At 37.9% G+C, this 22626-nt stretch overlaps 1 protein-coding gene across 1 annotated transcript in view; it reads right to left on the reverse strand.

The window, feature by feature from the left end:
* Positions 1–21046, reverse strand: part of LOC107570770 (utrophin-like) — a 187253-nt gene extending 166207 nt beyond the window's left edge. The window contains 2 exon segments of the mRNA XM_016257031.1: positions 17199–17365; positions 20764–21046. Of these exon segments, the coding sequence (XP_016112517.1) occupies positions 17199–17280 (82 nt within the window). The 5' untranslated portion in view covers positions 17281–17365; positions 20764–21046.
* Between the last annotated feature and the right edge of the window lie 1580 nt (positions 21047–22626).

A 22626-nucleotide genomic window follows, 5' to 3' on the forward strand; every position in this document is an offset into this window, starting at 1 on the left:
TGTGACATCAGTCAGCATGAGGGAATGCAGGAACCGTCTTCACTTCTCTCTGCTCCTTCAGTCCTTTCTTTCATGCCTGTTCACTGGTTATTAGCTACTGCTCACTCTAAGTGTTTTGATGAATTGATAAAACCATAAAATTAAAGTATTCAACTCCAAGGCCTGTTCAAACCAAGACAAATGTTCAGTGCAATGAACATTTTAATTTGAATCAACAGCTGTTCAGACTGACATGAACATAAACATGCCGTCAATGCAACCTTTTTTTTATATATACAGAGAGGCGTTTAATCTCTTTTCCATTGTGCAGCGAATAAAACTGAGATTTGTGCTGTTGGTCATGTGTCTGGAGACACTGCTGTTGTAATTTGGTGGTACTCATTAACAGACTATTTTGCTAAGTGACAGTGAATAACAGAGGAAGAACCCAAAACCGTCTCTTTCGCTGTACTCTTGTATTGGGTGTTGTTTGATAAGCATTACATAGCGAATATATAAACCTGAACGGCTATTTGACTTTGTTTCTTCTCTGTGACAAGCGAGTCTCAGATATGGAAAGTTGCTATCATAGCGCTGTCCTTGTGTATATATACAGAGAGGCGTTTAATCACTTTTCCATTGTGCAGCGAATAAAACTGAGATTTGTGCTGTTGGTCATGTGTCTGGAGACACTGCTGTTGTAATTTGGTGGCACTCATTAACAGACTATTTTGCTAAGTGACAGTGAATAACAGAGGAAGAACCCAAAACCGTCTCTTTCGCTGTACTCTTGTATTGGGTGTTGTTTGATAAGCATTTCATAGCGAATATAAAAACCTGAACGGCTATTTGACTTTGTTTCTTCTCTGTGACAAGCGAGTCTCAGATATGGAAAGTTGCTATCATAGCGCTGTCCTTGTGCACCACTGTTCTTCTGTTTTTTCACCTACTGTTAAAGAGTGAAGCTGCATTTTCATTCAGCCCTTCTGGTGCTTTTTCGCCTCTGACCAAATTTTTGTGCACAGAAAAATTTGAACAGGCCTTTAGTGTGTAACTCCTGCACCATTTGTACTACAGTCATTGGGAAATAAAAAGTGTTTCTTTTCTAAATGAGAAAGTGTTTTTTTTTTTTTTTTAGAAACAGCACAGAAACTCGCTAGCAACCATTATACACATAAACTAGGGATGTGTGCTACGACTAGTCGAATAGTCTAAAAGAAAGAAAGAAGACAGTCAAAAACATTGTGTGCATATGCTATCCATTTGAAATACTTAATATATGAAGTAAACACTGGCCAAAGCAGCAGACGGAATGAATAAAAAAGGAAATTCAGGTAGCGCTTTTGAACAAGCAGAAATACAGCAGTTATCAAGGTTACCGCTGTAAACAAAGCAGCGTTGCGCTTATAAACTATTTTATTAGGCATTATATAAAGATAACAAGAGAAAATATCTCATGAAACCTTTCTGAAGAAAGTCAGGTCCCTTTCATTCATAATGTTCCCCCCTTTTAAACCAGTAATAGGCACCTTGCTCGTCTTCCTAGTGGACATTTCTCTAGACCTGCAGTGAGTGACACAAAGAAAACACGTGCATGCAAGGTCTGCGGGGAAATGAAATTAATTTGTTTTCTGCTCCAATTAATCATTAAAAAAAGACTACATTGAGTCGACTAGTATCTCCATCGTTGACTAGTCTCGCACATCCCTACTTTTGTTGAATTCAGTGATGTAAACCGTAACTGTCTGATTGAAAATATGAACCATTCGGATAATACGGTATCTAGAATTATTTGACTGATTGAATCATGTGTGGGCTTTGAGTCTCTTAAAAAAAAATGGAATCGCAGACACACACACACACGCACACACACACAGGCCAGTAAAGATGGAGTTTAATGAGGCCCAAAACAATAGACAAGCTATTTGTTGCTTCCTGCTTCTATTACTACAGTTTCTCATTCAGTAATATCCTGAATACATCCTGGTCACACACACAAACCGGCCAATGACTGCAGCAGAACATTGAGAGAGAGAGATGTGTGCGTAATGAGACCGCCGTGGGTGAGTTTCCTTTATTTGCTTACACGGTTTTCCACGGTTCAGGGTTTCAGGTGGCACACAAACACATGGTATCTATTTCACAAGAACAATCTCAGGTAATAAGGTCACTGAACTCACAGCAGGGTGTCAAAAGCGCAGTCTCAGAACAGACCTACCCTTCACTGGGTCAGTCTCGCCCTTTACCCAGCATACTCCGTAAACCCTTGAGTCAGATCAGTCAGAGGACACACTGAGAAATAAAGTCACATTGCAAACTCTGAACTTACATCATGAGATATATGAGAAATGCAGTTATCTTTTTTTTTTACTCTGAGGCAGACACAGGTTTCTATAAAGTCCTGCTCTAATACACTACCAAAACACTCTCTAATTCGCTAGTTAACCAATGGGCACTCATTTCAGTTCCTCACTCTCACTTTTTACCGAGTACTGCAAAGAGCTCTCAGCCGACCGAACACACCAATAACATGAAAGGACGCACTGGTCACGATAGACCTCCCATAGCGTGTTCAAAGACCGCCTGATGCACAGAGTCACACAAAACTAGTGAAATCTTCCCAAAAATCATAAGCTGCAACCTGAAACACAACAGGATGCTAGAGTTAGCACTTCTGAGGATCAAGGGAAAGTACTCAGAGTGAAAATCAGCTGTACTGATATTTTTCAAAATTCAATCTTTACAGCCATCTATTTTTGGTTTTGATCAACTTCATACCAGGAAATTTAAATTAAAGCTCCGTTCAATAACAATAACTAAAATAATAAAGGCTTAATTATCATTCTAATTATATGAAAATAGTTAAGTCCACACCACAACTATATCAACAATTACTAGGGATGGGGGATACAGCAAATCGATACAGCATAGTATCGCGATATTTTCCGCGGCAATACTGTATCAATACACGGTATTAGGGCAATGCTGCTAAAATGATGCTACCTTCAGTGACGCTATGCTCTGCTCATATGCTCTGATAATAATAGCTTGGTAGGACTATACATTATTTGGATAATTAGTCAAAAAAACAAACAAACAACAACTTATGTTTACATTTTACATTTAATCATTTAGCAGACGCTTTTATACAAAGCGACTTGCAAATGAGAACAATAGAAGCAATCAGATCAACGAGAGAACAACAGTATACAAGTGCCATGACAAGTCTCAGTTAGTCTAGCACAGTACACATAGCTAGGTTTTTTTTATTATTATTAAATAATAGAATGGAATAGAACAGAACAGAATAGAATAGATAAGTGCTAGTATTAGTTGGTCAGGTGCTGGCGAAAAAGATGTGTCTTTAGATGTTATTTTGAAAATGGCTAAAGAAGCTGTTCGAATTGAGATCGGGAGGTCATTCCACCAGCTGGGCACAGTCCAGGAAAAGGTCAGTGAGAGTGATTTTGTGCCTCTTTGGGATAGCACCACAAGGCGCCGTTCACTTGCAGAACGCAAGCTTCTGGAGGGCGCATCAGTCTGAACTAGCGAGTTTAGGTATATTGGTGCAGCGCCAGTGGTGGTCTTGTAGGCAAGCATCAGTACCTTGAATTTGATGTGAGTGGCTACTGGTAGCCAGTGTAACCTGATGAGGAGAGGAGTAACGTGAGCTTTTTTTGGCTCATTGAAGACCATTCTCGCTGCTGCATTCTGGATCAGTTGCAGAGGCTTGATAGTGCATGCGGGAAGGCCCGCCAAGAGAGCATTACAATAGTCCAGTATGGAGAGAACAAGAGCTTGGACAAGAAGTTGTGTGGCTTGCTCTGACTGGAAGGGTCTAATCTTCCTAATGTTGTATAAGGCAAATCTGCAGGACCGGGCCATTGTAGCAATGTGGTCGGTGAAGCTTAACTGATCATTGATCACTACTCCTAGGTTTCTGGCTGTCCTGGAAGGAGTTATTGTTGATGAACCCAGCTGTATAGAGCAGCTGTGATGAAACGATGGGTTTGCTGGAACCACAAGCAGTTCTGTCTTAGTAAGGTTGAGTTGAAGGTGATGCTCCTTAATCTAGCTAGAAATATCTCTCAGACAGGCTGCAATGCGAGCAGCTACCGTCGGGATCATCTGGTTGGAATGAGAAGTAGATTTGAGTGTCATCAGCCTAGCAGTGATAAGAAAAGCCATGCTTCTGAATGATAGATCCTAATGACGACATGTAGATGGAGAAGAGAAGTGGTCCAAGCACTGAGCCTTGAGGAACTCTTAGTAAGGTTGAGTTGAAGGTGATGCTCCTTAATCTAGCTAGAAATATCTCTCAGACAGGCTGCAATGCGAGCAGCTACCGTCGGGATCATCTGGTTGGAATGAGAAGTAGATTTGAGTGTCATCAGCCTAGCAGTGATAAGAAAAGCCATGCTTCTGAATGATAGATCCTAATGACGACATGTAGATGGAGAAGAGAAGTGGTCCAAGCACTGAGCCTTGAGGAACCCCAGTAGCAAGAATTTGTGACTTAGAAACCTCACCCCTCCAATACACCCTGAAGGACCTACCTGAGAGGTAAGACTTGACCCACTGGAGTGTGGTTCCTGAGATGCCCATCTTCATGAGGGTGGACATGAGAAGCTGGTGGTTAACTGTGTCAAAAGCAACAGACAGATCTGGACAAATTATATCTGATTCTGTTACATAGAAGTGAATAAAAAAATAATATATTGATATTTAATATTAAAGGTAACACTTTTCAATAAGGTTCCATTAGTTAATGTCTTAACTATCATGAACAAACAATGAACAATACATTTATTACGGTATTTATTCATCTTTCTTAATGCTAGTTAATGAGAATAAAGTTATTCACTGTTAGTTCATGTTAATTCAGAGTGCATTAACTGTTAACAAGCACAACTGTTGATTTTAATAACGCATTAGTAAATGCTGAAGAACTATTGTTCATTCTTAGTTCATTAACTAAAGTAGTTAACTAATGTTAACTAATGAACCTTATTGTAACGTGTTACCAATATTAATATAAATTCTGTCCAGTTTTATTGTGTTACTTTCAGTAAAAGTGTGGTTATTTTATTGCCTTGTGTTTTTTTTATTCAGTATCATTAAAATTGAGTTAAATTGAACAAAATTACTTTATATTATTTCATCAAATAATAAATAATCATTACAAAGCATTTTCGGTTTCCGTTTCAGCCCAGAATTTTCATGTCGGTGCATCCCTAGATGTAAGACTACATGTTTTATTTAATTTCATTTCAATTTAACAGTAATTTACTTTCAAATGCCCCAATTGCTGAAGGGCCTGCACAACTTTTTAGTACAATTTCAAGTTGCACTGTTCAAAATACCTTTAGATTTACTGTTCGTCTTTGGTGTGAATGGGCCTTATACATAAAAAACAAACTCGCATTAACTTACAACAGTAGAATGTGTAGCATTGAAACTGGCAGCAGTGATGTTACCATAACTGTGATGTAATACATTCAAACTGAATTATGATTGGTCTTGGAATTTTCAATTCTTTCATATATTTAACCATCTATAGCCAGTTTAATAAATACAATGTCACATTACGTTGACTCTTGTGCACAGACATAAAAGTCTAGAGGTCACTGCAACAGAAATGACAGCTCTGATACTGTGATCCCTAGTTTACACAAAACTAAAACCAAACCTCCCTAAAACTTCCAGAATATTCTTTTGCAGCCCTGCATGCACTGTGCTATTTTCTTCAAGTAATGGAAATCAAATAAATCTGGCCCTTAACAGCATGAAAAACAAAACGGACAGTAGTTGGGTGCGTTATATGTCACTCAGACTCCTTCTTCATATCCAAGTAAGCAGCTTTTGAGCAAAACAAGCTGCAAACTGGACCAGACCATCCAGATGGTCAGACGTCTGGCTCTGCTGCAAGAAAAGCCGGTGGATCTGACAGACAGATCTGGCCATGAGTGCTGCTTATATAACACTTGGCTGCTGTAAAGAGACCCGGCTCACCTCGCTTTACAATACGCTGTGTGAGAGAGCAAGAATGTTAGTGTTATTGAACAGGGATGAAGATGAAAGAGAGAGACAGCGATGTGGAAGAAAAGACGTGTTAAACACAGTAGAACTTCAGTGTGACGCACTCTTAAAAATAAAGGTGCTTCACGATGCCATAGAAGAACCTTTAACATCTGAAGAACCTTTCTGTTTCACAAAAGGCTCTTTGTGGCGAAAGAAGGTTCTTCAGATAACAAAAAATTAAGAAAGAGATGGAACCTTTTGACTGAATGGTTCTTTGTGGAACCAGAAATGGTTCTTCTATAGCATCGCTTCAAAAACCTTTTAAAGCACCTTTATTTTTAAGAGTGTGTGTGTGTGTGTGTGTGTGTGTGTGTGTGAGAGAGAGAGACTGAGGCTGGTTAATGGCCTTGTGTGAGTGGGCAGAGCTGCCAACCTGTGCAGACAGATTAGTCCAGACAAATTAGAGTACAGAGAATGTTCCTACTGCAGAACTACATTACCCAGCATGCTTCAGGAAAACAACAGCCTACACTACCATTCAAAAGTTTGGGATCAGTAAGATTTCTTAGAAAAAAAACATTGATTAAAAGTAGCAGCAAAGACCTTTGTAATGTTACAAACCATGTACATTTGTAATAATATTCACAATATTATTATTTATACTGTATTTTAAATCAAACAAACGCAGGTTTGGTGAGCATAAGAGACTTCTTTCAAAAAGTCTTACCAGTTCCAAACCTTTGAACAATAGTGTATAGATAAAAATCAGTATATGATGTTGACCAAAATATTGACGACATGAAACAATGTTCTCAATGAATTAAATGTTCATAATGTGACATTTTTCACTGGCATAAAATATACAGAGGCCAATAGCATAACAGCATAGTGTCTGATCCACACTGCAGCTTTAGTGCCCACTAAAGTAAAGTGACCGACCTTAGTTTGTTTCGTTTTTATGAGACATTTAGTATGATTTATCAGAAACAGATTAACACACTATTACAATATTAGTAAAACCACAATATTGTACTTTAATAAAACTCTTTAATAACTGAATTTTAGTGTTGCTCTGCAATCACTGGTACAGGTTAACAGAAACATTTATTATAAATATATATATATATATATATATAAATTTTGGACAAAGATTTTTGTTAACACTTCATAATAAGGTTTATAAGAATTTCTGTTTGTCCAAAATTAATAATTGTAATGACTATTTTACTGCTACTCTGACACATTTTACAAAACTCTGACAGCAGTGACCTGGCAAATTTAGTCCAAGCCAGTAATTAGTAGTATTAGTTCATTGCAGAATATGATTTGGTTTCCAGGTGGACTGGTAAAACCTGCACACCCTGACACAGGACGTTGCGTAAAAAGTCAATCAGATTAGAGTTTTCCAGAGTGAGAAATTACTTCACATTTGTGTGTGCAATATGCAGACGGTCAGTGCACAGTCGGTTAGTTACTAAATAGTTAATAATTAAGCTCAAATCTTACCCAGTGGCTTTGACCCAGAAACCTTACAGGAAAACCCTGAATTCAGAACACACATTAAATATCATCATACACATGAGCTGTTAATAGCTGAAGTGTTACAAATGTTGGCAAATTCAAAATGAAGCAGTGGTCTGATACACTCTCAGAAATAAAATGTGCAAAAGCTGTACCTTTAGGGGTACAACAGCTTGTCACTGGGGCAGTGCCCTCTCCAAGAGACACCTTGAACCTTATTTACCTCTAAAAGGTTCAAAGTAGTATTTTAACGGTAAATATGACTGCTCTGAGATACTAATATGCACCTTTTAGGTAGAGGTCAGACCGATATGGGTTTTTCACTGGACGATGCCGATATAAAAAATCAGGGCAGCCAATGGGACGATATATGATGCCAATTGTTTTGGCCAAATGTAAAGCGGTTACTCTCGTCTGCGAAGTAAAAGGCAGCGGAGATAAATTATCAGATAATCAAGCAAGAAGCGTTTTGCTGAACTTATATTTTCTGCCAGCGTATGACTATGAACTAATATTTGCTCATCATATGAGACACGTGTTTGACGTGCGCGCGCTTCATCTGCAATAGTAGATACTTTAGCTTACAATTAACTCGCTGCAATTTCACTTTAATGTAACGTTAACATTTGTGGGGTGACAAATGGAGCTTCTGACAAGCGGCTCGCTGGATTCTCTTTAATATTAACAACGTCATAATTAGCATTTTTCTTGACCAACAGCTTTCATGTTCATCAAGGCATGAAAGACATTTGTAAAACTGCACAGCGATAGTAGGTTCCAAGACTTTCTCACTGAAGGTAAGCTAAGAATCTTGTTCTACTGCTTAGAAATGTACTTGGTCATATAGGAACTATGCCTTAGGTATAAGCCCACAGTGCTTGTGTATGTTAACACTTTACAATAAGGTCTCATTTGTTAACATTAATTAATGTGCAAACTAACAATGACTAACTTTAGTATTAGTTCATAAAAGTAGAACGGTTTGTTCATTTTAGTTCATAGTGCATTCGTGTTAACAGATACAGCTTTTGATTTTTATAGTGTATTAGGAAATGTTGAGATTAACAACTAAGATTATTAAATGCTGTAGAAGTATTGTGCATTCTTAGTCCATGTTAACTAATGAAACCTTATTGTAAAGCACCAGACGCCAGCTTGTTAATATTGTTGTCGGTCACATGACAGCAATTCATAGGTAAGATTTCAGTGCACAGATGCAAGAAATACACACAGCAACATTGTAGAAAACAATGTTAAGTTTAGCATTAACCTTTTTTTTTTACATTGAAGGAGGATCCCCACCCGCAAACAGCAGGAAACTTATGCCTTGGGCATTATTTCTCTCTTTCCTAGCCTGAGAGACCCGTTTTCAACAAAGAGCTATGTAAGAATCTTTTGTATTGATGTACTTTTAACACAATCTAGTTGGACATGAAGTTTTGTGCTCCTTTTTTGTGGCATGTAATAGTAGTTTATCTATTAAATGTGATGTAATGACTAACGTAATGTTCAGATCTTACAAAAAGTGTTCTCTTGTCTTTCTGACCGGAACATTTCTATGTTCCGGAAAAGGGAACAGAGTTCATCTCCTGGCGCCTTAAAACTTTGTAAAGGAAGAACCCAAAATGTGTTGGCTTGGAGATGACTGAAAGTGGAGGACCATGCCGACGAAGAAGGATAGATGATGTGCAACAACTTGTAGGAGCATTAAATAGTTAAAGAAATCATTTTGAACGATTAACTACGTATATGCTAACGGCGATGTTTATTTCAATCCGAAATTCAAATTAAAATATGGAATAATATTCCCAACAGAACAGAAGCTCTAAATATTAAAAATGTAATTGAAACTTACCTGCTTGAACTTGATCAGGGTGTTTTGTTAGTTTGATGTGTTTTCTCCTCTTGAGGTCACCACTGCTTTTAAGAAGAGGTTGCCAGGTTTTCACAACAAAACCCACCCAATCGTGTTTCGAGGGAGTCCCCCGTTAAAAATCGCATTCCGGGGATAAAATACACGTGTTTTGGTGGGGTTCCCCTGGTAAAATTCGCATTCCAGGGGCTAAATATTACATTAATGGGATCGTTTTTCAACCCGCGGACATGAAAAACAACCCGCGGCAACAGTGTTAAAGCAACCCAATTCCGCGGGAAAACTGCGGACTTGGCAACACTGGAAGAGGATAGTTTTCTGATGGCGCATCAAGAACCGGTACTTAAGAAAACCTGGTACCGTAATGTTTAAATTTTTTTAGTACCGACTTGGTACCGAAATACCGGGTCTTTTGACAACACTACAGCTGATGAAGCTGAAGTTATGCAAAAGATGAAGGAAACTTTCAAGTATAGACAATAGGGCTCCACGATAAATCGCATGCAATTTATTTAATGCGCATTTTATCAGTAAAGCCGCTTCTGTAATCAGCGGTAAATCTCCATCACGCTTTCACATGGAGCAGCATTTACTACACAGAGTCGTTGTTCACTGACAAGCTGCGCAAAACATGCAAAATATGACTCTGGTTTTGCGCAGCTTGTCAGTGAACAACGACTCTGTGTAGTAAATGCTGCTCCATGTGAAAGCCCGCACGTGATGGAGATTTACCGCTGATAATCCTGAAAGATCAGCTGGCGTCCTTGATGTTAATCAGCCCAGAATTTCGTCTGAATTGAACGGGTTTCTACTTTCACATGCAATTGACTTGTTGCACTTATGAATATGATAACTTTCCGGCATCATTTCTAGTAGGGTTAAACGTAATTCCGCTTTTCGAAACAGTTGATTTTGCCCTGCCATCATTAGCTGAAGCTGTGTGTGAACAAGCCCCGCGGCTCAGCTGCAGAGCAGGGTTGCCAGGTTTTCACAAGAAAACCCGCCCAATCGCTACTCAAAACTAGCCCAAACGCGTTTCAAGGGGGTCCCCAGTTAAAAATCACATTCCGGGGGATAAATATAATGTTATTGGAGTCACTTCAACCCGTGGACATGAAAAACAACCCTCGGCAACAGTGTTAAAGTAGCCGATTAATTTACAAAATGCCAAAAATCGGCCGATTAATCGGACAACCTCTACTTTTAGGTACAAAATCATCCTCTGCCTGTGATAAGTTTTGGGTAGTCGTGCAGAGTTACACTTACTCAAGGACAATGACCTCTGTTTCATAACAGAGGAAAAGCTCCATAAATAAAGTTGATGATTTCTTTGTTCCTCACATATCAGCTTGATTAATGCTGATTTAGGAGATAAAACTTCCATGTTTAGTTTTGATTGGCTCTTCCATGAGCTGTGAATTCACAGGATGTAGTTTTATGAGGACTTCCTGATCTCTTATGTTAGTAAAATCATAACATCATAATAAAATCATACATAAAATACATCGTCGTCCACTAAAAGTTATTTCTATTAGTTCACCGTCTTTGTTCAACAGTTCCACCTAATAAAAAAGGCAAATGCTATAATACTTTTTTCATACACTGTCAGCATTCAGCAAATATACATTTATAAATTTAAAGTCTTTGAATATCTCAAACTTTTAATACCATAACCCTTGCAAACTTTAGCAAATCCACGGTTGATCTTCTTAAGTTTGCATTGTAGCCTGCATAAAAATGTGTGCACTTGGCACAGAATATTAATAATAATAATATGATTTTATATAAAACAAAGTAATATTTTACTAAATATCATGTAAAATAAATATTAATTTCATTTGCAGAAATTCTTCTGCATGTGTTGTTTACTATCTTTAAATATTGTGATATATAATTGGTTTTATGCTGACCATCAGTCACCCTGCTCTCTAAGATATCAGCATCAATATCAAACCATATTGATCAAACACTAGGCGATTTGATCATGAAATATCTTGAAATCATAAAAAATTACACTCAATATACAGTATCTGACCACACTGGATCACATATCATCTTCACACCCATTCTACAGTGCCGCAGGGCAATGCTGCTCATTTGCATAAAGTTAAATATGTGTGCTGGACACACCTTCATCACATTGTCAACGATTGCTGTCACTCACGTTGCTGGAATCACCAGCTGTCAATGCAAATGATTGACTATCGAACCCTTGCCTTGCTGCTGTAAATCAGTGTATGCGTGATCGTCGCTTTAGGATGTGCCGTCATACAGACACAAAAGCTGTTACGTCACTGACTGACCGGCCAGCGAGGTCAATGACTTCAGTTTCCCATCATGATATAATTTCCTTCAGACACACACACAGACAGTGAAGTATGATCAGTACGTGCAAAGTGAACATCTGTGACAATCCCACAGTTCACTGAACTGTAGTTAATCATTATTCATCCACAGAAAGCATTCACAAGAGTTTCACAGTTCCACCTGACCTGATGGGTTTTATCAAAAGTCTCCCCACAACAAAACATGAAGCACATGATTCTGTTAATATTCCAAATCAAAACGAACAAAACAAGGCCTGCAGTTACAGACCTACTTTAGCCGGTGACTGAAAACACGTGACCATGTCTCCCTCTTCAACATTTTCCCTGGCAGCTCCAACCCAAGAAAACATAACTTTTGCCCGTTACTAGGAGACCGGAATCCTTACAGAAAGAAAGGCATTGTGGTCTGGAAAGACAAGTGCTGTAAATCCACAGCCACGGTGGAATTCCAGCATTCCCAGAGAGCGAGAGAGAGAGCGCGAGAGAGAGAGAGCGCGAGAGAGAGCGAGCGAGAGCGCGAGAGAGAGATACCTGACTGGAGAGCACAGACTGAAAACTACTCTACAGAGCACAACACAGATGTCCTGCACTCTTCTCTTCATTCCTGTGTTTAACTCCGCTGTATATGGAAGCCCGTTTCCACCACTGAACCAAAAATAAAAAAGATATTTCTCAGAATTGCATGATATAAATTCAGATTTTTTTTCCCAGAATTGTGAGATAAATTAAAGTCACAATTGCTATAGATATGACTTTTTTCGCAATTGCAAGTTTATATCTTGCAACTGACTACTTTTTCTCGCAATTGTTAAGTTTGTCTCTCAGAATTACGAGTTTAAATCTCACAATTCTGACAATTTTCTCGCAATTGTTAGTTTGTCTCGCAATTCTGACATTTTTTCCTCGCAATTTTGACATTTTTTCTCACAATTGTTAGTTTATGTCTCGCAATTCTGACTACTTTTTCTCGCAATTGTTAGTTTATGTCTCTCAGAATTACGAGTTTAAATCTCGCAATTCTGACTACTTTTTCTCGCAAAAAGTAGCAATTCTGACTACTTTTTCTCGCAATTCTGACTAGATTTTTTTTTTCAGAATTGTGAGATATAAACTAAAGTCACAATTGCTATAGATATGTAGAAACTACTTTGAAAAAAAGACTACTTTATTACAATTGCCAGTTTAGATCTCACAATTCTGACTTTATAACTTGCAATTGTGTGTTATAATGTCAGAATCGCGAGATATAAACTTGCAATTCTGAGAAAAAAGAATGAAAGAATTACGAGTTTAAATCTTTCAATTCTGACTTTTTTCTTGAAATTGCGAGTTCTCACAATTCTGACAATTTTCTCGCAATTGTTAGTTTAAATCTCGCAATTCTGACATTTTTCTCACAATTCTGACTATTTTTTTCTCGCAATCGTTAGTTTATGTCTCGCAATTATGACTTTTTTCTCGCAATTGTTAGTTTAAATCTCGCAATTCTGACAGTTTTTTCTCACAATTCTGACTAGATTTTTTTTTCCAGAATTGTGAGCTATAAACTAAAGTCACAATTGCTATAGATATGTAGAAACTACTTTGAAAAAAAGACTACTTTATTACAATTGCAAGTTTATATCTCACAATTCTGACGTTATAACTTGCAATTGTGTGTTATAATGTCAGAATTGCGAGATATAAGCTTGCAATTCTGAGAAAAAAAGAATGAAAGAATTACGAGTTTAAATCTTTCAATTCTGACTTTTTTCTTGAAATTGCGAGTTATCTCACAATTCTGAGTTTTCTCTCACAATTCTGACTTTTTTCTCAGAATTGCATGATATAAACTATATAATTATGGGGAAAAAAAGTCAGAATTGTGAGAAAAAAAGTCATATATAATACATAATATTATATTATATTACTTTATATTATTCCCTTGCTAATTTTTATGAGACTAAATGCTGCCCTTAATGAATGAAAGGCGTCTCGTATTTTATAAAGTATGTATGTATCCAACTAGGGCTGCACGATAAATCGCATGTGATATTTAACACGCATTTTATCAGTTAAGCCGGATGGAGATTTACCGCTGATTAAAAAAAACGACTTTCTGACAAGATGCGCATTAAATATCACATGCGATTTATCGTGCAGCGCTATATCCAACTATCAGGAAAAAATAGGAGAATGTATACTACTGTTAAAAAGTTTGAGGTCAATATGTTTAACAAAAAAGAAAAAAAAAGAAAAATCTATATTTGTATTCAGCAAGGGCAAGGATGTATTAAATAGTTCAAAAAAGAAAAGACACTAATACCATTACAAAATATTTATATTTCTAATAAATTATTTTGTTTTGATCTTTCTATTCATCACAGAAACCTGGAAAAAAATGTATCAGGGTTTCTACAAAAATATGAAGCAGCACAACGGTTTTCCACATTGATAATAATCAGAAATGTTTATTGAGCAACAAATCAGCATATCAGAATGATTTCTGAAGATCATGTGACACTGAAGACTGGAGCAATGATGCTGAAAATACAGCTTTGACTCATAAATTACATTTTAAATATATTCAAATAGGAAAAAAGTTAAATAAAAAATAAACAGCATTACTGTTTATTTGTTTATTCAAATAAATGCAGCCTTGGTGAGCATAAGAGACTGACCCCAAACTTGGCCGAGCCTCTAATACCACAAACAGAACAAGGAGCGGGAAACAGACTACATGGAGAAACATGAATGAACTGAACAGCAAAGCTCAGAATGTGGACTGTAGGAACAGAAGTCCCTCCATTTAATTAAAACAACCAATCGGCTTAAAGGTAAAGGCCCTACCTTGCCTTAACTGCTCTAGAACACACATTAGCTGAAGCAACCGATTGTAGCCAAAGATGGTAAATCTATGATACCAGTTCTGTCAGAATTAACCAACTAATAAACTTTCTGAAGTAAGAGTTAAGGCCTTTCCACACGGAGCGCGATGCGAATCACCAACGAACGGTGCTTTCACAACGAGCGCGAAACAAAAGTTCGTCTTCTGCTAATTCACGCCTGCACGCTAGGTGGCGCCAACCAACAATACATTTTTCCTCAGATATGCATCTCGTAAATGGATTTAACATCATCCGCTGCTCAATGTACAGCATTAAATTAAGATAAACAAGGTTCTACACCAGAAACAAACTGTCTATAATGCTTACAAGAATAGGCTACATCCTAAAATATAATTAGAAGTACAAATAGCATCAAGCTACACTTGAAATTGTATGTACCGTATTGTCCCGAATATAAGACTATGTTTTTTTTCTTGGAAATACATCTGAAAAAACGCGGTCGTCTTATATTCAGGGTCTAGACTTTGACATGTCAATAATACACACACAACAATAGGTGGCAATACAAATATAGATTTTTCTTTTTTTTTCTTTTTTGTTAAACATATTGACCTCAAACTTTTTAACAGTAGTATACATTCTCCTATTTTTTCCTGATAGTTGGATATAGCGCTGCACGATAAATCGCATGTGATATTTAATGCGCATCTTGTCAGAAAGTCGTTTTTTTTAATCAGCGGTAAATCTCCATCCGGCTTAACTGATAAAATGCGTGTTAAATATCACATGCGATTTATCGTGCAGCGCTATATCCAACTATCAGGAAAAAATAGGAGAATGTATACTACTGTTAAAAAGTTTGAGGTCAATATGTTTAACAAAAAAGAAAAAAAAAGAAAAATCTATATTTGTATTCAGCAAGGGCAAGGATGTATTAAATAGTTCAAAAAAGAAAAGACACTAATACCATTACAAAATATTTATATTTCTAATAAATTATTTTGTTTTGATCTTTCTATTCATCACAGAATCCTGGAAAAAAATGTATCAGGGTTTCTACAAAAATATGAAGCAGCACAACGGTTTTCCACATTGATAATAATCAGAAATGTTTATTGAGCAACAAATCAGCATATCAGAATGATTTCTGAAGATCATGTGACACTGAAGACTGGAGGAATGATGCTGAAAATACAGCTTTGACTCATAAATTACATTTTAAATATATTCAAATAGGAAAAAAGTTATTTCATAAAAACAGCATTACTGTTTATTTGTTTATTCAAATAAATGCAGCCTTGGTGAGCATAAGAGACTGACCCCAAACTTGGCCGAGCCTCTAATACCACAAACAGAACAAGGAGCGGGAAACAGACTACATGGAGAAACATGAATGAACTGAACAGCAAAGCTCAGAATGTGGACTGTAGGAACAGAAGTCCCTCCATTTAATTAAAACAACCAATCGGCTTAAAGGTAAAGGCCCTACCTTGCCTTAACTGCTCTAGAACACACATTAGCTGAAGCAACCGATTGTAGCCAAAGATGGTAAATCTATGATACCAGTTCTGTCAGAATTAACCAACTAATAAACTTTCTGAAGTAAGAGTTAAGGCCTTTCCACACAGAGCGCGATGCGAATCACCAACGAACGGTGCTTTCACAACGAGCGCGAAACAAATGTTCGTCTTCTGCTAATTCACGCCTGCACGCTAGGTGGCGCCAACCAGGATTAATAAGCAGACACATGAACTCTTTGTATGTTTAATAATGCTACACTGCTAATATTTGTCATAAACATCCTTTATTGCTATAAAAATACCGTGAGCTGCATACAAAACACATACAGAAAATATATCGTCATAATCATGTCTATTTGCGTTCATATTTCATGTGAAGAAAAAGAGTTAAGGCGCTCTGACTCATAACATTCGCACACGTGGAAGAAAACGGACGGTGCTCAACAGATCACATAATTCAGTGGACAATTAATAGAAATGTTATTCTGTATAAAGAACATGTGAGAATAAATCTGCTCTCAAATACCAACGATAACAAGAACCCAGCATCCACTCTCTTCTCTTATCCGGGATACTCTCCTTCTGTGTTTGTTTATACACTGGTTTTCGAAACAGCGCCACCACTCTTGCCTTTTTGTGCAACAGCAGCTGCTCTGGTCACGTGATCCTAGCTCAAATCTTATTGGACGGCCGTGTTTTCGCTTTGCGAAACTGAAAAGATTTGTCGGACTGGTGTGGAAATTTTTTTTTGTTGCATTTTCGGAGCGCGAATGTTCGCAGTCTATGTGGAAGCCTCCATAGAAATGTATTGTTTTTTATTCCAGTGCGTCATCGCGTCCAATATTCGTTTCGCTTTTTCGCGCTCAGTGTGTAAAGGCCGTTGGACCCAGTGTGTAGCATTTCTCAACACATTGAGCCGCAGTACTCATGTAGGTGACATGTTCAAATCCAGCACGCAACACTCCCTGATCCCTGACCGAGTGATCCTCTGTCCTCTCTCGTCAATCCGTTTCAAATAGTGACAAAAAGTTAAATGTCAGAACCAGAATCACGCACTACTGCAAACAAATCTTGAAACAGCACAACAGCAGCTCAACAACACTTATATAGCAATGCAACGCATGTCTACCTGATCTCCATTTGATGATGTCAGTGAATTCGCTGTTGTCTCCGGCCTCAGAGGCCTCTGACATTGTGCCCACGGTAGCCATCTTCCTTCTAAGGAGTCACGGGTACGTCTGACACGCTGAAGCAGAAATCCGGCTCTCCTTTACATATACAGCCCACTGCAAATCCCTGCAAAAGAGCACATCCCATCAGCCTGAGCTCTTTGAAATGCAACACCAGTATATTGTTGTCACATGACCTCATTATGTTACATGTTTAATTCAGAAGGTAGTGTTCAGTCATCACCCCAGAAAAGTCAAATTTCCGTTTGGTTTCCAATCCAGTTTTGTGTAAAAAATATTTGAATTTCACATTTATGCACATTTCAGCAAATGTAGTAGGCCATTCCATGAATGCAGAATATCCACTTACTGTCTTACATAGTGCACGTTGCTCTTTGAAATGTTAACACAGACCATGAGCGACGGGGGCAACCATGTGACCTTACTTTTTCGAACAACTGCAAAGCTTTGTGGGAGAGCTGGAAAGTGCAGAGCAGGGAGAGGCCATGCCGTTTCTTCTAGAATCAAATGAAACTGTTTCAGCATGGGCGTATAAACTCTTTTAGGTCATCCGGAAAGTGGGAAGAGGAGTGAACACAGTCTGAAAATCTGTTCAGCAATCCACCAAGTTGTGAGCCCCAAATGCTCACATGGTAAACTGCAGTGATGTTACAGCTCTGAGTGAATATGAACTGGTGTGGACTGAGCCAGGGCTGCGTTTCTCAAAAGCATTGCAAGCTAAGTTGATCGTAGAGTCCATTGGTGGCAAACTGGCAATGGTTCTACGCTCTACTTAGGCTTACAATGCTTTTGGGAAACGCAGCCCAGAGCTGTGAGACTGGAGGGGGCTATAGTTGAATTCTACTGCATTATAAATTCAGTCACAAGAAAGAAAAACAAACATGATCTCATTAATGAAATTCTCGTGCAATTATGAAGTACTTTGATTCTTTCCCTCAACAAGATCTCATTCTGAAAACTGTAAATATAATACTGCTTCAGATTCTGATCTGTGCCAATTCTAATTTTCATTCTACTTCTAATTATGTTTCTGAAGTAATTGAAATTGTTATTCGAGTTTCTAACATTATGATTCATAATTCTGATTTGAATTGTAATTACAATGCTAATTCAAATTCTGATTCTCACGGATGCTAATTTCAATTCTAGGCCTACTTCTGATTACATTTCTGGCGTAATTTAAATTTGAATTGTAATTCTTATACTGATTCAAATTTTGATTCTCAGCGATTCTAATTCTCATTCTAATTCTTATTCTATTGATAAGAATAGAATAAGAATTAGAAGAACTCTGATACAATTGAAGAGAACTCTGATACAATTGAAATTCTGATTCTAATTTTGATTGTAATTCTGACGCTAACTTAAATTCTGATCTGAATTATAATTATACCGATTTAAATTCTTACTCATTCTATTTCCTATTCTATTAAATTCCTAATTTGAATTGTAATGCTTAATTTATTCATTTCAATTCTGATTATGACTTTGATTCTATTTCTGATTCTCACCAATTATATTTCTCATTCTAACAATTTATGATTTGGATTGCAATTCTTACACCGATTCAAATTCTGATTCTCATCATTTCTAATTCTAATTTTGACTGACTCTTAGCAATTCAATTTCTTATTCTAATTCCATTGCTGCCACTATTTAAATTCAGATTTATTCCAGTTGTAATACTACTTTTCATTTGATTCTATTTTTACATGTCAACACAACTGTCAAGTGAGAGAAGTCCAACTTGTAATTACGTGAATTTGCAACTTCCAACATGACGTGATCTAATTTTGATTTGGATTCTGACTCCAAAACAATTCAGACACGCTATGCAACTGAAACTTATTTGCGGCACTGATGTTTGCTAGCAGAGGGTGTTACATTTAGGTTTATATTCTCTAAACCTATGCAACAAATCAGTCAATGCACATTTCATAGTGCATCCCTACTTCAAAAGCCGAATTAAAATTGCATTATTGAATGATTTGACAAATTCTGCAAAATGACAAATCTCGTCCTCTCATTGAGCAGTGCAAATCAGATGGCTCATGGCATTCAGAGATAAAGTATGGGTGCTGAGAGGCTGCTGCAGAGAGTTTGTGATGTCAAGATTGGCCTGAATCAGGGAAAAGCTACAGTGAGATCAACAGGGCAGGTGAAAACATCGGCCCTACAGCACCAACAGGCAGATGCACAATCAGGAGTAAGATGTTATCACCACATTAAGCACCCATACCAAAGAACACCCATCCGAACGAGGGTGGGACCAACTACCACACGAGAAAAACCAGGTCCTGTGTGCTTGTGTGTGTGTGTATGTGTGGAGGACAAGTTGTAACAGGAGCTGTCACCCAGCCAAACAGGTGACCACGTATTCATTCTGTAGCTCCCCCCACATTCCTGCCCTCAAAACACGCTCACTGATAAGGTCCACACCAACACCAGACCTCTCAAAACGGCACTTCAGCAGCTGATGGACACGATGGCTGGGTGATGTTATTGATTAGTAATGAGGTAATGAGCAGGAATGCAGAGAGTCGCTGGAGAGAACAGAAACACAGCCCCCTCTGATAATAATTTACTGCATGTCTTGTCCTTTAAAGGCTTCAGCTTTATAAGCAAATGTGTTGGCATGCAGCAAAAGTGAATGACGTAAATGGCTAACTTTAGATTCCAAAAGACTTGTACATGCATTCTTGCATAAAGTTTTTCGTTCGTGCATGCTTATAAAAACTAGATGCAACGGTCAATAGCAAGAATGACTTTTGTGTTCAGGATAAAAAAGCCAAAATCTAGAGAAAAATGCCATTTTTAGAAGCAAATCGTGAGTTGAAATACATGGCCATCTTACCTGCCAAATGTTCTGCATTGTGAAAGTGTACAGACCCTAACAACAACTCAAACTAACCCCCAAAAAACCATAACACTGACCCTAATAGTCATTAATTGGGATAAATGACTCTAATCCCAAACAACCTTAACACTGACCTAACCCTACTTAAAACTACACAACTCCAACTTTAACCTAGCCAAGCCCAACTCTAACTAAACCTTACTTTAACCTAACCTTAACTTACTTAAGGTTTAACTTACTTTAACCTAACCTTACCCTGCCTAACCGTAGATCATGTGACCCTAACTAAACCCAACCTACCCTACCATTTACTAACTCCAACCATAGCTTTAACTAACTCCTGCAATCCGAGATCAGTCCAAGTTTGTTTATTGAGTTTCCTACAATACAGCAATCAAACTTCTCACTAACTTCCAGGAATTAAAGGTCAGACAGACCATCAGAGAAACCAAAGGAGTAAATAACACTCACTAAACCCACTTAAAGCATTTCACAGATGCATAGCCTTCATCTGTTTGTTTGTTTGTTTGTTTAGTTTAACTTGTTTAGTCAGTCGGGTTCAGGCGCCCATAACTCAACAAACATCTCAAAGTTTAGTCAATACGTGTAAGTGTGATCTGAAAAGCAGCAGCAGCAGCAGCTCTCACCTTTGCGTGATGAACCTCTCAGTGCAGTAGCCCACAGTGACTTTGTATCATTGAGAAAGTAATGAATGATTGGCTCTTATTAGGGCATGTTCAGCGCTCCACACGTCCTCACTCAGCTGCCAGCTCGTCTAATGCTCCAGAACTCTGCTCAATGCTTTCACAACTCCCTCCAGGAAGCAGCAAAGCTATCCAACCCGACTGTTCTGGCGCTCCTGGAGCGTTTCAGCTCTGCCGCAAAGTTTCCTTTCCTCATGAATAACACAAGAAGAGTAACAGCGCGAGCTCTCTCCAGCAGCCCCGCCCGCACGCGCAGCAGGACTGATGGGCGCGTGACGTCACGAGGCGCACCTGATGGGTTGAGTGACGAGCGCGTCCCCGTGTGGAATTTAGTGGACAGTGTTGGGCAGAAACTGGTTACTGTAATAACATTACGTTTTACAGTAACTAGTCGTGTCACTAATTAATACGAGTTCAGTAATAATATTACAGTTCACATGCATAAAACAGCTAGTTAGGCTACTTAGTTACTTTCGATGCCTTAACCCCTACTTTTTTGAAATCCAACAATTCCTAGATTTATCAGGAAAGCTTAAAGCTTACATTCAGGGGATGGAAATATTGCCATTACACTGATTTTGTCAGGAGAAAAGCTGATCTGAACACAGGTGTGTAAATTGTGGCGTTACTTTACTCTGGTATTACACGGCTTGCCCACCCACATCCCTCTGATCCCCATAGAAATTCCCAGCGCTTGGTTGTATTTAACCCAGCATTTTTTAGAGTGTATAATTAAAACATCGTATGAACTTTTGATAAGATACTGCATGAAATGTAATCATATTTGGGTAACAGATAAATTATAGCTTCAAGTTACACATGACAACTAATAGGCGACACCACTTTTACTTAAAAGTCACTATCAATCACCATTGAGTGTCTGTAAAAACTTCTGACTGCGATCCAGTGTAGATTTTGGTCAAACGATGAGGCAGAAATATACTGTTAGTAACATTTTAGAAGAATTGTATGGGGAAGATACACAATTACAACTTCTGTGGGGCGTGAAGGAAACCCAGCAGTTGGGTTGTTTTGAACCCAGCTGTTGGGTTGTTTTGACCCCAACCGCTGGGTCAAAACAACCCAATAGCTGGGTTTGTCCCTTTTTAACCCAGCGCTTGGTTATATTTAACCCAGCATTTTTTAGAGTGTACAGTATATATGTACAGCATATTACACAACATTAAAAGCACTCACAGTTGAAGTGAATGGTTTACCTACAAAAAAAACGGTAAAAGGAAGGACAACCGCTGAACCGGCGACAGGATCATGGGCGCGCCGCCCAATGCTCATTATTGATGCACTTGGGGAGCCAAGGCTATTCCGTCGGGTCCGATCACACCGAAGAGGTACTGTAGCTCATATTGCTGAAATCTTACTGCTGGCCATGATAGAAAAGTGTCAGAACACACAGTGCATTGCAGTTTGTTGCGTATGGAAAATAAATTCAAATACAACAACCATGTGTATTTTGTTTAATTATTTTTTATTACATTTGATAATACACAAACACTTTGCTGATTAAACAACTTTACAACACAATATAAAAATGCACTACCATGTTACATACAGCCATGCCTCCAGCAAACTGTAGCCTAAACAAAAATAGCATATATTTCAGAAGCAATATATAAAAAAATGACAGATGCGAGAATATAGATGCAACATTACAGAGGTGTTGAATCTTATTCAGATTTTTGGTCTATAGCAATGTGCACACATATATATATATATATATATATATATATATATATATATATATATATATATATATATATATATATATATATATATATATATATATAT

This window comes from Sinocyclocheilus grahami, unplaced genomic scaffold, assembly GCF_001515645.1.
Source record: "Sinocyclocheilus grahami isolate Dianchi unplaced genomic scaffold, SAMN03320097.WGS_v1.1 scaffold1503.1, whole genome shotgun sequence".
Lineage (NCBI taxonomy): Eukaryota > Metazoa > Chordata > Actinopteri > Cypriniformes > Cyprinidae > Sinocyclocheilus > Sinocyclocheilus grahami.